The sequence below is a fragment of the Panthera tigris genome, chromosome D4 (assembly GCF_018350195.1).
Source record: "Panthera tigris isolate Pti1 chromosome D4, P.tigris_Pti1_mat1.1, whole genome shotgun sequence".
In the NCBI taxonomy this organism is placed as follows: Eukaryota; Metazoa; Chordata; class Mammalia; order Carnivora; family Felidae; genus Panthera; species Panthera tigris.
In genome coordinates this window covers 56,218,104-56,232,195 of record NC_056672.1, presented here as the reverse complement: position 1 = coordinate 56,232,195, position 14,092 = coordinate 56,218,104, and the positions used below count along the sequence as shown (strand labels likewise).

At 43.2% G+C, this 14,092-nt stretch overlaps 1 protein-coding gene and 1 long non-coding RNA gene across 6 annotated transcripts in view; one reads left to right on the top strand and one right to left on the bottom strand.

The window, feature by feature from the left end:
• Positions 1 to 14,092, bottom strand: part of LOC102963063 — a 131,888-nt gene that overhangs the window by 52,467 nt on the left and 65,329 nt on the right. The gene's annotated exons all lie outside the window — the stretch shown is intronic.
• On the top strand, positions 1,496 to 8,919 carry FAM205C (family with sequence similarity 205 member C). Of its 2 annotated transcripts, none has more exons than XM_042963576.1 (5): positions 1,496 to 1,708; positions 2,207 to 2,252; positions 2,750 to 2,810; positions 3,836 to 4,323; positions 7,715 to 8,919. In XM_042963576.1, the coding sequence occupies exons 1-5, from the start codon at positions 1,565 to 1,567 to the stop codon at positions 8,173 to 8,175; spliced, it is 1,200 nt and encodes a 399-aa protein (XP_042819510.1). In that variant the 5' UTR covers positions 1,496 to 1,564; the 3' UTR covers positions 8,176 to 8,919. The 2 variants fall into 2 exon arrangements, with proteins under 2 accessions (XP_042819510.1, XP_007076599.2); XM_007076537.3 differs by having other exon boundaries at positions 1,497 to 1,708; positions 7,712 to 8,919.

The window sequence follows — 14,092 nt, the reverse complement described above, 5'->3', positions numbered from 1 at the left end:
TGTGCCTTTGACACTTGCCCAACTTAGGGATGAACACAGATTGAATGCTCATTACATCTGTTTAGTGGTGGACTGGGTGCTGGAGGAAGGACCAAATAGCACTTTCAGAGATTTTGAGCCCAACAATTTTGTGGGTGTGGGACCATTCTCATCAGGGCAAGAACTTAAGGAAATTCAGAAGTCCTAGAATGTTGGAGGCATTTCACATTGTTGACAGGGGCCATAAAGTTAACATTCAACCAAAGAAACTACAAGTTTGTAGCCTTTAATCAAAAGTTTTACCAATGATCCATCTCCATGAATAGGCAGGATGCTATAAGATCTGTAGAGGCTGTTCTAGAAAATCAAGCTCCAGAAGTGAGCCTCAATTATGTGCCTCCTGGAAGGCAGTATTTACAGTCTTTTCCCACCCATCCCAAGCTTGACCATAGACTTGGAGGAATCCTTCTTTAACTCTCAGAAAGTTATTTTAAAAGATAGTATCTAGGGGCACCTGGGTGGCTCAATTGGTTCAGTATTGGAATCTTGATTTGGGCTTGGGTCATATTCCCAGAGTTGTGGGATTGAGCCCTACATGGGGCTCTGTGCTGAGCATGGAGCCTGCTTAAGATTTTCTCTCTCTTTCTCTGTCTCTCTCTTTCTCTCTCTCTCTCCTTCTCTCTCTCTCTCTCCCTCCCTCCACCCCTCTGCCCTTCCCCCTCTTGTGCACTCTCTCTGCAAAATAAGTTTAAAAAAAAAGACAACAGCTATATCCTTTCCTTGACACATCAAACATGATCCTCTTCTTGAACCTCTTAATACTGACCATCAATTGCCTGTAACATCAAAATCCTCACTTTCTAACACTTAACAAGATAATGGATGTCCTATCCTCTTGTGTGTTTTTTAGTTATCCTCCCAGTACAGGTGATGTAGTTTATGGAGTTATTCTGACCTAATCACTATCTCTCTTATAGGGCATGCAGTATACATAAAGATTCATTATCTAAGGATAGATGCCAGATTTTTGTCTTTTTTTAAGTTTATTTATTTATTTTGAGAGAGAGCATACACATACGTGCACTCAAGCGGGAGAGAGGCAGAGAGAGAGAATCCTAAGCAGGTTCTGTGCTGACAGCACAGAGTCTGACATGGGGCTTGAACTCACAAACCATAAGATCATGACCTGAGCCAAGATCAAGAGTCAGATGCTTAGCTGACTGAGCCATCCAGGCACCACACCAGATTGTTGTCTTACGGAGAGAACTGAGCCATCAGGTTATAGGGAATAGAGCATGAAAGTATATACTTCCCATGACGTTGGCACCTCTAGGCCCAGATTCTGCAGCTCATACAGAGACAACCAGAGACCTTCATCTGAAACACTGAATCACATAAGCTTCTCCTAGACAAATAAAGGCCTGTGATGTCTGCATGCCTTTTGAAATAGGAGAGCTTTGTGATGTAGTCTGGTGATCTGGTTCCATCTTCTGTGAGGCAGAGATGACAAGGTCTAGAACTTGGGGGCATTAGGTGCCAAGTTCTTGAAAGTCTAGGAAGAGAGATGGCTCGTCAGGTTTAGATTATGTTGAGCCCTACCTTTATTCTGTGGGATGTTGGATATCCCTTATATGCTTATGGCTCCATTATTATTATTGCATTAATTATTTGGCAAGTGAAAAAGAGCCACCAAGAATTAAGGTTGGGACCTAACAGGAGCTGTTGCCGGGTAGGGAAACACAATGACCATGACTGAACCAATTAAGCCACAAACAAGAAGAATTTATCTCTTTACTTTTTCCTGTGACACTTACCCCTACTTTTTTATGGGGTTTTCTCAGTGAATCCAAGAACAGCTCAAAATTTGGGTGATTCTTCTGGTTGGGAGACATTGAGGGCCTGGATAGCTAAAGTCCTTTGGCTACTGGACTTCTTATCCTTTAATCTGTTCCTCTTTTCTCCTGTCTCATTACAACCTCCCCCACAGGACTTGTTCAGAGAACGGGGGTGGAGGTTATGGAGTATGGAAGAGCCTCAAAATAAATTAGAAATAAGAGAAGGGAAATGATGGAGTGAAAAAGATAGAGTAGGGAAAAGAATGGTAGGAGGGTGTGTAAAATTGGAATACAAAAAACATTTGGGAAATATTTACAGGTTTTGTTTGTTTCATTTTAGACACAAAGAGTAAAGGTGCCCAGCTTAATACTCTAACTTTTTTGTTTTCAAGCGTCACCGGAGAGTCAAACAAAGAGCTAAAGATAGAACATCAAGAGGTAAAGTTCTAGTTTTCCCTCTGACTCCCTTCACTATGGGCAAGATTCCCCTGATTCATGTCCCCTGGTGCCAGGAACCAGGTGCTCTAACCACTGAAGGGTCTAATTGCCTCAGCTGACAAATTCTTCCAGATTTTCTTGGGTGTAAGATTCTCCATCTTACCCCATCTGCTGGTAATGAAGAATGAGGAAGTAGGACAGAAGCCCTTACTAATTTTTTGATCCTGTGGAAATCACTTCATCTCTCAGTCTGTGATTCATGAAATGGGTCCTGCCTCACTCATAGTGTGGTTTTGATGATCAAATGAGATTAGGTCCAGGACAGCATGATACAACTGGTTAAGTTGTACACAGACATGCCTGAGAGCATTTACTGTTGGGGTTTCGAATCTCCTCTTACTCAAAGGCCTTCAGCTTCCTATAGGACGTCCCTTCAACTTCCCATAGGATGCCCCTGTATCCTCTCATTCCTGTAACACTGTCTCCTGGTTTCTCAGCTAGGAGACTTTCCCGGGAAGAAGCTGAGAAGCCATGGGAGCTGCTCTCTGTCATGAAAAGGTGACCACTTGCTCTTTGCAGTCTCCAAACTCCAGCCTGGCCCGTCATCATTTCTGTGCTTGGCCTGGGGCAGGGATGAGGAGAGGGATAATGGCTGGGTGGGAGTAAGACACAAGTGGACACTGAGCACAGTTGAGAGGGTTGCCAGGGCAGAGGGGGACCAGGTGTCTCAGGAGAGAGGAGTCTCCCAGTTCTGCTATGGGCTCAGTTCACAGTGGTCCTGGAACTCAGGATTTCACTAGTATGTAATGCATTAAAGACTCTACATGAGTTTGCACTCAGCCACAAGACAAGTTATCCAGTCAAGAGAATAGACAAATGTGAGCATAACTAAATGTCCATTGTCATATTCCCTTTACAGTTACAATCATTCAAGGGCAGACCTGTGAAACCTGTTGACATTACCTCCATGGTTTTGTCTTGGGGGAGGCCAGTTCCTGGGACAGCCCTCAGGAAAGAGCCTGTCATCTTATCCTCTTCTTAAAATCTCTAGAGAATGGGACTGGCTCTGAAGGGATGCTATGAACAGGACCTGGGACACCCCATAGTCCCCAGAATGTAGAGTTCCCACAAAGACCTCATTTTCCACAGTTTAGAAATACCGAATACAGGCTGTGGCCTTCTTAACCCCAAAGGAGACTGACTTCAGAATCTACCTGGTCATGTTCCCAGTGATGCCCCATCAGCTAACCATTGGCTTCCCCTCCACCCCCACCTGGTTCCCTTCTCCTAGTTCAGCTTCTCAACACAGGTCAACAGAGAACTCACCTCACCTCCCAGTCTGTCATGGCCCTGTGCTCCCATGGGCTGAGACCTTGCCCAACAAGGTCCAGACCCTCAGTCCAGCCCAATATAACTTACCAGTGGCATTTTCCTTGGAGGAAAAGGAGATGGGTAAACACCCTGGGGGTACAAGCCCCCAAGGTTTCCAGGACTAGGGGAAAGCAGGCCCAATCTCCAGGCCATACGCATTCAGAGAGGCAGGTGTCACTCCATCAGTAATGGTTGCCATCTTCCCTTCCCAGCCAGGGCTGGCTTCCTAAGGAGGGAAGTGTTCGGCGGCTCCTGTGTGCAGATCCTTCCTGCCCCATTTGCAATGCTGTGGCTCTGGAGATTCAGCAGTTGCTGGAGGGTGAGAACACCCTGATCTCTCCCCCTTCATCAGGGCCATCACAAGGCTCCTCTTGCCTAGAGATTTTGTCCATGTCTAGTCTCTCTTTGGAGCAGAGTCAGGGTTCCCTGCACTCCAAAGATCTTCCACTTCCATCTGTAACCTCCACAATGTCACAATTAATGGATCAGAAATGCTTAACACAGTCAGCTGCTCAGTCAGCCAGTGTCAGCATCCCAGACCACCAGGCTGAAGGCCTCCGGCAAAAAAAGGGATTTCAAGTGCCAGATGTGCCCTGGGATGCAGGAGCTCTGTCTTCTTCAAGACTTGAGGAGCCTAGGACTCCTGTGATTCAGCAGGACAAGAGGAAGAGCCATTCCGAAGGTGTACTAAAGAAACAAGGTCAGCTGCCCTTGAATATGTGATTCTCTCTTTTCCTAAATCCAGAGCTCATGAGCCTAAAACTACCCCCATTGCCTTACATTTTCCTATTTCCCAAAATCCCTGAGACATGTTTATAAATGCATGCAAGATCTTTAGAAGAATTCCTGTGGCAGCTTATAACACAGCCCCAAATATTTTCCAAGCCTGGGGGGGGGGGGGAGAACCATTTATTTCATCATAAATGCTACCTCTAAGGCCTCTATTGAAAATATGGGCTATTTCTTGAGCTGGTTTCATGAAAGTTGAGCCAGTCCACCCAAACTTTCTGGGTTATTGAAGGATCCACTGTGAATCAAGAGCAAATATTGCTGCAAGCAAATCCCAAACTCCATTGCTCTGGTTCTACCCTCTACCACATTTTAGTTTCTAAGTGGTTTCTGCCCATTGCCTTGGGGACCCGCTGAGGCCTCAGTGTGCTATCTGCAGCAGAAACAGCTACCTTGCTATGGTTCCTCTTTTCTGCACAATGAGTCCCTGGTCTGCCCATAAAGATTTCTTCACAAAAGGGGGTCCCCAGTCCCTTTTTCCTCAATAATTTCTTCTTAATCTCTGTACTGATGAAAATTTCTTCCATATAAGTTAGCCCCGCCTTCTTCCCACATTCCCCAATTTGGGCCTCTCCATCTGACTATCAACAAACTGCTATCAATCTCCCATTTCCTCTTCTGGTCAAGTGTGAAGCCTTAGAGTGGCACCAGCTGCAAAGGCAGCCCCAGCTTCAGTGGAGGTTGCCAGCTGTTGCCCAGAAATATCTGCAGATGCAAAAAGCCATACAACATAAGCCCTGAGACATGTTTCTGCCTGTCCCTATGGGCCTACCGGTCAGGAGAACCCATCTCAGTCCTTAAGAGAGAGGTGGTGTTTCCCTAGAACATGCTCAGAGCTGCTAGAGTTCTCCCTTCAGAAGTGGTTGATTTAGCAGGTTGATTCACTATTGCTGGGGCCTGCCCCAGAAGATCCAGAAGTCCATCCAGTTGCTCCTGTCCCCTGCTGACCAGCAGCCCCTGCCCCAGAGCAGCACACTGACCAGCATAAGTGTCCTGTACCTTTAAGACCTAGAGGCCAGTGGGGACAATGACCTGTTCTGATCCATTGTGGCAGCAGGGACAGTTCACAGTTGCTTGCCCAGGCTAAGGCAATGTTGCAGAGCTACATTTACTATAAGTGTGGGAAGATCTGCTAGGGCATTGTTCCTGCCCATGTTTGCAGCTGTGGGACTGCAAATCATTGGGTCTGCCACATTCCAAGGGTCCTGGCAGCAGCTAGGTTCCCTTGTGCCCCAGAAAGTAAGTGCCTAGACATGGAGCAATCAGCCTCTACATGGATCAGGGATTGATGTAGTTAATTCTGATATGCCTTGATCAGCAGCAACAAGCCTCACCTGATGCTGTCACTGATCATCCTGATCAGCACCTGCCTGGGTATCTTCCCAAGAAGCCACTGAGAAACTGGAGACAATTTTTGGCCTCCCTGTCAGGGCTTTCAGCTCTTTATTATGTGGCTTTCTTCAAGGCCATGGCCCTGGCAATCACTAGCCAATTTGCAATCATAGAGATATGCCTGGGGCTGTTGAGGGCCCAGTAGAACCTATGGCTCACCAGCACCTAAAAAGCAATGTATAAGTCCTGGGTCAGGCTTTCCGGATGCCAATGAGACTTGTGCAGACAGTGTGCAGAGACTTAAATATAGTTGAATGGAGATGGTGCCTTTAGAGAGCCAGATATCCTGCTGGCCCTGCTCATTCAAAATACCCATCTTGGTGAAACTAAATTTTTATCTGAAAAAGAAATTCCTGGAGATATATTTGGGAAGTCCTACAAAGACAAGGGAGTCCAAGGAAAAAGTTGTGGCTGTCCCAAGGAATATCTGTGCCTATGAGTCCTTTAGGAGTCTAAACAACCAAAGAGGGGCGCCTGGGTAGCTCAGTCAGTTAAGTGTCCAATTTTGGCTCAGGTCATGATCTCACAGTTCATGAGTTCGAGCCCCGTGTTGGGCTTTGTGCTGACAGCTCAGAGCCTGGAGCCTGCTTTGGGTTCTATGTCTCCCTCTCTCTCTGCCCCTCCCCTCTTGTTCGTTCTCTCTCTCTCTCTCTCTCTCTCTCTCTCTCTCTCTCTCAAAAATAAATAAAACATTAAAGAAAATTTAAACAGTGAAGGAAAAACATTGCTTCAGGATCTTCCCATCCCACCAGGTGTTCCATGTGCTCCAGAATGGTCCACCTTAAAGAAGAGCTTGCAGTTAACTAAGGCAGTGTCAGGGAACCAAAAGCATGCTAGTCCTTATGGTCCTGCCCACTGGGCCTCCAAGATCTTACAACCCAGTGGGGACATGAAAGGGGCCCAGGTGCTTTGTGTTCAGCTGGAGGCCAGTGTGAACAACCTTGGCCTGGAGGAACCCTGGAACCCTTAGCCCCTGCAAGGGTGAGGACAACTCCCTGCCCAGCAGAGAAAACAGGACCCAGGAAAAGTGAAGCAGAAGAGAATCACAAACAAGGGAGTGCAGCAGTGAGGCTGTCCCCAGCTGGATAAAACATTTACTCTGCTGAGGTTCAGGGGCTAGGAGGGACTCTTATAAATAGAACCCTCAAAGCCCCTGACTTCCCAAATGTATCTCCAGGATCTTTCTTTTTTATTTATTTATTTTTTAAACATTTATTCACTTTTGAGACAGAGCGCAAGCAGAGGAGGGGCAGAGAGACAGAGGGAGATACAGAATTCCCAGCAGGTTCCAGGCTCTGAGCTGTCAGCACAGAGCCCCTCAGAGCCCAGTGCAGGGCCTGAGCCCACGAACTGTGAGATCATGACCTGAGCTTAAGTTGGATGCTCAACTGACTAAGCCATCCAGGTGCCCCTCTCAGGATCTTTCTTAAGTAAAATTTTAGTTAGGTCAGGATGGTTGCCTTGAGTGAGTTGGAACTAGCAAGAATCTGTCTGGGTCTGCAGAGCCACCATTTCCATACTCTCAGCTGATTGATTCCTTTCAGCACCTTCACCAGTTTCTTCCTCACTGTTAGTTCCTAGAGCATCCCCTAGGATACCTTGGGTCAAAAGGCCAGATGAGAATGGTCTGTAAAGCTGTTAAAGCAAGCTGAATGACCTCACCCAAACAAGGATTCTTCAGAATGCCAAAACTGGAGTGACCAGAGCTTAATGGGTCAGACCTTACATTATCAACTTACTGGACAATTATTTGCTGGGCCAAATTTTACAAGCTCAGCATTTAAAGGGACTACATTTTTGAGATCCAAACTTTGCAGGGCCAAAACTTATAGGGCCACACTTTCTGGGGTCAAGAGCTGTAGGATCTGATAAAAGCAGCCCATATTCACAAGATCCCATTCTTCTAGAAGCTGCAGAAACTTGCTTGGGAAATAAGATGAAGCTCTTTCCACACTGGATTAACCCCGAGGTGAAAGGTCAAAGGCATAAGGAATCCATTCTCTCTAAGGATGAGACAGTGGCTAAAACCATGACAAAGAAGGTTGAGAAGAGTCCACCCTCCACCAAACACCCTGTGAGAGGAGCCAAGTGGGAGAAAAAAACAGAAGAGGAGGGCATAACCTTCTTTGATGTCCCCCAGTCTCAGGATAATGAACTAAAGCAACAACCCCTTCAGTCCAGATGCTCTTGGCTCCTGGGCCTTCCCTACAACAACTCCAAGCACTGTCCTCAGCTGACTGGTGACACTCAACCAAAACATCCACCCCAGATCTCAGCTCTTACCTCGGCAGAAGGTACTGGTCTATACAAAGAGAATACCCAATCCAGGAAAAAGGAGTTCATAGGTTCCCAATCCTCTGCATTCCCATGAAAAAAGGTTGTCATCATCATTTCTGTTAATGTGCAGGTGAAGCAGGACCCTCTCCAAATATACTCTATACCTCTAAGCAAAGAACCACCTGTTTGTCCTCCTTATTTTCAAGGCTGTATGTGATGGAGAAAGTAGAGAAAGTAGATAGTAATTCCGATATGGCATAGGAGCTTAGACTCATATTTCAGATAGGTCAGCATTCCACACCACTCTTTCAGTCCCACCTTGGACTGTAGATAGAGGGACTTGAGCAGAGAAGGAAGATCCTTGTCTAAGGTGCATTGAAGGTGCATCAGGCTTGAATTCTATCATGTCTTGCCATGCCATCTATGGGTCCCAGAGAAACAATGTGGGCATGATGACAGTATAAGAAGTAGTGGCCAGGAATGTAGTACATTTTTGGCCTATAGGAATAATTCACCAATAACTTCTATATATGCCCACAATCTGAAGGGAAGGTTTTTAGGAAGTGTCATAGTGCTCCATCCTTGATAAACACAAAAGCACATAGATAATATGACCTGTGCCAGAAGCAAATGATGGGATCTCTCCTCTTTGTGCCCTGTTGTTATTCATTAAATATTTAAGGGCTAACCCATCTGGGAGTCTGCTGTAGCCTGTTGCCAATTTGATCCCCGTTGCCTTTCAGTTGGATGGGATAAATGCCTGCTAGAATGAAGATCAGTTGATGAGAAGGTTCCCAAAAGGGTTACAATAAAAATGATTTTGATCTGAGTCTTTCAATCAACAGTTCAAATATTCACTTCCTTACTATGTGCCAGGTAATATGCCAGATACAAGGAACACAATAGTGAATACTACACAGGACTTCCTCCATTGAGTTCATGGAATCACGGAGTATATAGTCAAATAAAAATTAACTAAAAGCAGTGTGATAAGAACTGGTAGAGGAAGTAGGTGAAAATACCCAGGAGGGAACTTAACCTAATTTGGCAGGAGGAGGGGGTTTATGGAAATTTTCCTAGAAGAGGTGATATGTAGACTGAGTTTCAAAGGGTAAGAAGAAGTTAGCCAGGAAGCACATGGGGGGGTCTCTGGGTTTCCCCATGCTGAGAGTACAAAATGAGCAAATGTATGGTGTCAAGCAAATAGGCATGCTATGTAAGAGAACAGTGACTTGCTAGAGAAGTGCTTATAATCAATCAAAGGCATATTAAAATGTTTTAGAGATCAAAATGAAGTTTCCAAGATGGAGAATGGGTGGCATTCACTCATGCAGTTTTTCATTCCTTCAACTAATATTGAGCACCTACTATACGCCACATACTTGTATAGGCACTGAGTATACAGCAATGAACACAAGAGGAAAAAACAATGTCTTTAATGAGCTTATATTGATGGTACACTAGGAAGGGAGATAAAAGAAGCATAATTTAAAAATATAATATATAGAAGATGATCAAATGTATGCAAAAAATCAGGATAAGAGGTTTGGGGAAGACTTAGGTGGGGTGCAGTTTTAAATAGGGGGTTCAAGCCAGGTCTCATTAAAAAATTAGCGTGGGCATGGACTAGAGAGAGATGAGAGAATAAATCACTTGAATGACTGAGGAAATTTCAAGTCAGAAACATGAATTGTCTGGAGGCTGGAGCATGCCTGAGGTATTCCAAGGAAGGACAGTGAGCCTGAAGCAGAGTAATCTAGGGGGAAAGTAATAGAGGACAAGGTCAGAGCAGTAAAGGGGCCAAATGGGGAAAGGCCTAGAAGATCATTGCAAAGACACTGATTTTTTGAGCAAATGGAAGTTGCTGTTAGGTCTCCTTAGATCTAACTAATGTTTTACTTTATTTTATTTTTCAATATAAAAATGATTTTATTTCTATTATACAAATGAAATAGAGGTTAAAATTTCAAAAAATACAATTTTCAATAACATCAATGTATGGAAATACTTAAGAATAAATCTGACAGGGAGGAGCCAAGATGGCAGAACAGCATGGAAGTTTTCTGTGTGTCTCACGTCCATGAAATACAGCCAGACCAACACTAAACCATCTTGCACACCTAGAAAACTGATCTGAGGATTAACAACAAACTGCACAACCTGAACCACAGAATTCAGCAGGTACACGACGCGGAGAGGTAAACTTGGGGAGCGAGAAGCCGCAGGAAGGAAGGTGCTTTTGCAGGTGGAGAGAACACGGAGAAGGTGGGTGGAGAATATGGGAAAAGCATCCCTCCCCAAAAGCAGCTGGAGAAAAAGTGGAAAATTGGAAGCAGCCACAGGGACTAAACTAAAAAGGGAGAAAGGAGAAAGGAGAGGGTTTAAATTCCATTAAGATGTAAACACGGGGAGCTCAGAGAGTCTGCAACTCCACAGCTCGATACCTGGTGGCGCTCTGGTGGGAAGGGCAAATCCCCGGGAGCAGAGTGGGGTCAGGGAGGTTCTTGGGCCTCACGGGGAGAAGCCATCCCACTGCTGGAAGGACATTTGGTAGAGGTTGTGAGGCAACCTGAGCCCAGCATACACCAGAGAATGGCTGCATTCACTGGTGCTGGAACAAGGTCATTAAGGGTGAAGACTGGTGCCAGATGTGTGTTGTGATTTTCCATAATCCCTGAAAAGCTGCTGCTACACTATCTCATGAACTTTTTCTGGGGCGGGCTGGCACCTGGCTGCTGTCTCGGGGCACTGGCAACAACAGGGTCCAGTGGGCGTTCCTGGGTGCAGTCAGCAATCGGCCATTGCTCGGTGAGACCCTCCCACAGAGGGGCGGAACGGGTCAAAGCCACAGTCCTTCAGAAGTAAGGGACCAGGGAAAACAGCCACATCTGAGACAAAACTTGGGAGAGAGGTACTGCCTGGGGCTTGGCCATGGACAGTGAAAAAGCAGGGACTGGATGAAAGCTGAAGACAGAGGATGGGTGCGTGATTGCTGATCAGGGAGAACAAAGTTCTGATACTAGCGACTGGGTAGCTGCCATTTTCACCGCTCCTGCACATGTACATACGCACCTAGTAGCACCACAACACTCCACCCAGTAGGCGAGCAGCGCCATCTAATGGAGAACGAAGCCATTACACTGAGCCCTGCCCAATTGGGCAAACCTCGCTATTCAAGAACACAAGTCTCCCTGCCAACTTAGTTTATGGACTATAAAGTACATAGGGGAAAACAAAGTAATTTCAGTCCTATTTCAATCTGTTAGGTCCATCTATTCAATTTTCTTTCTTTTTTTCTTTTGTTCTCTTTTTCACTTCTTTTTCTTCAATACAGAAAGAAAAAATTCATTTTTATTTTCAATTTTTACTAAAAATATTTTCCTTTAATTTTTTACTATATTTTTTCCTTTTATGTAAATTTTTCAAATTCTATTGTACTTCCATCATCTTATTTTAGTCTACTACAGTGTAGACTAAACTTCTTAAAACTTTCAAACAATTTCTTTTTTTCTCTTTTTTCTCTTTTTAATTTCTTTTCTTCAATACAGAAAGAGAAAAAAACATTTTTATTTTTAACGTTTATTAAAAATATTTTTCTTTAATTTTTTTCTACTATATTCTTTACTTTGTGTAAATTTTTTCAAATTCTAGTTTACTCCCATCATCTCATTTTAGTCTACTTCAGTGTATTAATTTTTTCAAATTCTCAAATGATTTCTTCCCCCGCACCCCTTTTTATCTTTAATCTGTCAAACCACTTTCAACACCCAGACCAAAACACACCTCGGATCTAGTATCATTTAAAGGATTTGTGTGTGTGTGTGTGTGTGTGTGTGTGTGTGTGTGTTTAATTTTAATATTTTTATAATTTTAATTTTTTAATTAAAAATTTTCTACCTAATTCCTTTTCTCCCTTCGAAATCACAAAATGAAGGAATTCGCCCCAAAAGAAAGAACATGAAGAAATGACAGCCAGGGATTTAACCAACACAGATACAAGCAAGATGTCTGAACCAGAATTTAGAATCACGATAAAAAGAATACTAGCTGGAATAGAAAATAGATTAGAATCCCTTTCTGCAGAGATAAAAGAATTAAAAAATAGAATGAAATTAAAAATGCTATAACTGAGGTGCAATCACAGATGGATGCAGTGGCGGCAAGGATCGATGAGGCAGAACAGAGAATCAGCTATATAGAGGACAAACTTAGAATAATGAAACAGAAAAAATGGAGATTAAGGCAAAAGAGAACGATTTAAGAATCAGAGAAATCAGTGACTCATTAAAAAGGAACACCATCAGAATCAGAGGGATCCCAGAAGAGGAAGAGAGAGAAAAAGGGGTAGAAGCGTTATGTGAGCAAATCATAGGAGAAAACTTTCCTAACCTGGGGAAAGACACAGACATCAAAATCCAGGAAGCACAGAGGACCCCCATTAGATTCAACAAAAACTGACCATCAACAAGGCATATCACAGTCAAATTCACAAAATACTCAGGAAAGGAGAAAATCATGAAAGCAGCAAGGGAAAAAAAGTCCCTAACCTACAAGGGAAGACAGATCAGGTTTGCAGCAGACCTATCCACAGAAACTTGGCAGACCAGAAAGGAGTGGCAGGATATAATAAATGTGTTGAATCAGAAAAATATGTAGCCAAGAATTCTTTATCCAGCAAGGCTGTCATTCAAAATAGAAGGAGAGATAAAAAGTTTCCCAGACAAACAAAAATTAAAGGAGTTTGTGACCACTAAACCAGCCCTTCAGGAAATTTTAAGGGGGACTCTCTGAGGGGAGAAAAGATGAAAAAAAATATATATATATATATATACATATATACACATATATACGTGTATACACATATATATGTATATATACACATACACATATACATACATATAAATATATATACATATATATTGTATATATACATGTATATATAATATACATATGTGTGTATATATGTGTGTGTGTGTGTGTATACACACATACACACACATATATATAAAAATAAATAAGTATATACCAAAAGCAACAAAGATTAGAAAGGACCAGAGAACACCACCAGAAACTCCAACTCTACAAGAAACATACCGGCAATAAATTCATATCTTTCAGTACTCACTCTAAACGTCAATGGACTCAATACTGCAATCAAAAGACATAGGGTAACAAAATGGATAAGAAAATAAGATCGATCTATATGCTGTTTACAAGAGACCCACTTTAGACCTAAAGATACCTTCAGATTGAGAGTAAGAGGATGAAGAGAAGTAAGGGGATGGAGAACTATCATGCTAATGGTCAACAAAAGAAAGCCGGAGTAGCCATACTTATATCATACAATCTAGACTTTAAAATAAAGACTGTAACAAGAGATGCAGAAGGGCATTATATCATAATTAAAGTGTCTATCCACCAAGAAGACCTAACAATTGTAACATTTAGGCGCCAAATATGGAAGTACCCAGATATATAGATCAATTAATAACAAACATAAAGAAACTCATCAATAGTAATACCATAATAGTAGGAGATTCAACACCCCACTCACAGCAATGGACAGATCATCTAATCAAAAAATCAACAAGGAAACAATGGCTTTGAATGACACACTGGACCAGATGGACTTAACAGATATATTCAGAACATTTCATCCTAAAACAGCAGAATATACATTCTTCTCCAGTGCACATGGAATATTCTCCAGAATAGACCATATACTGGGACACAAATCAGCCCTAAGTAAGTAGAAAAAGATAGAAATCATACCGTGCATATTTTCAGACCACAACGCTATGAAACTTGTAATCAACCACAGGAAAAAATTTGGAAAGGTAACAAACACTTGGAGACTGAAGAACATTCTACTAAAGAATGAATGGGGAACCAAGAAGTTAAAGAGGAAATTAAAAAGTATATGGAAGTCAGGGGCGCCTGGGTGGCTCAGTCACTTGAGCATCCAACCGGTTCACATCACAATCTCATGGCTCATGGGTTCGAGCCCCACA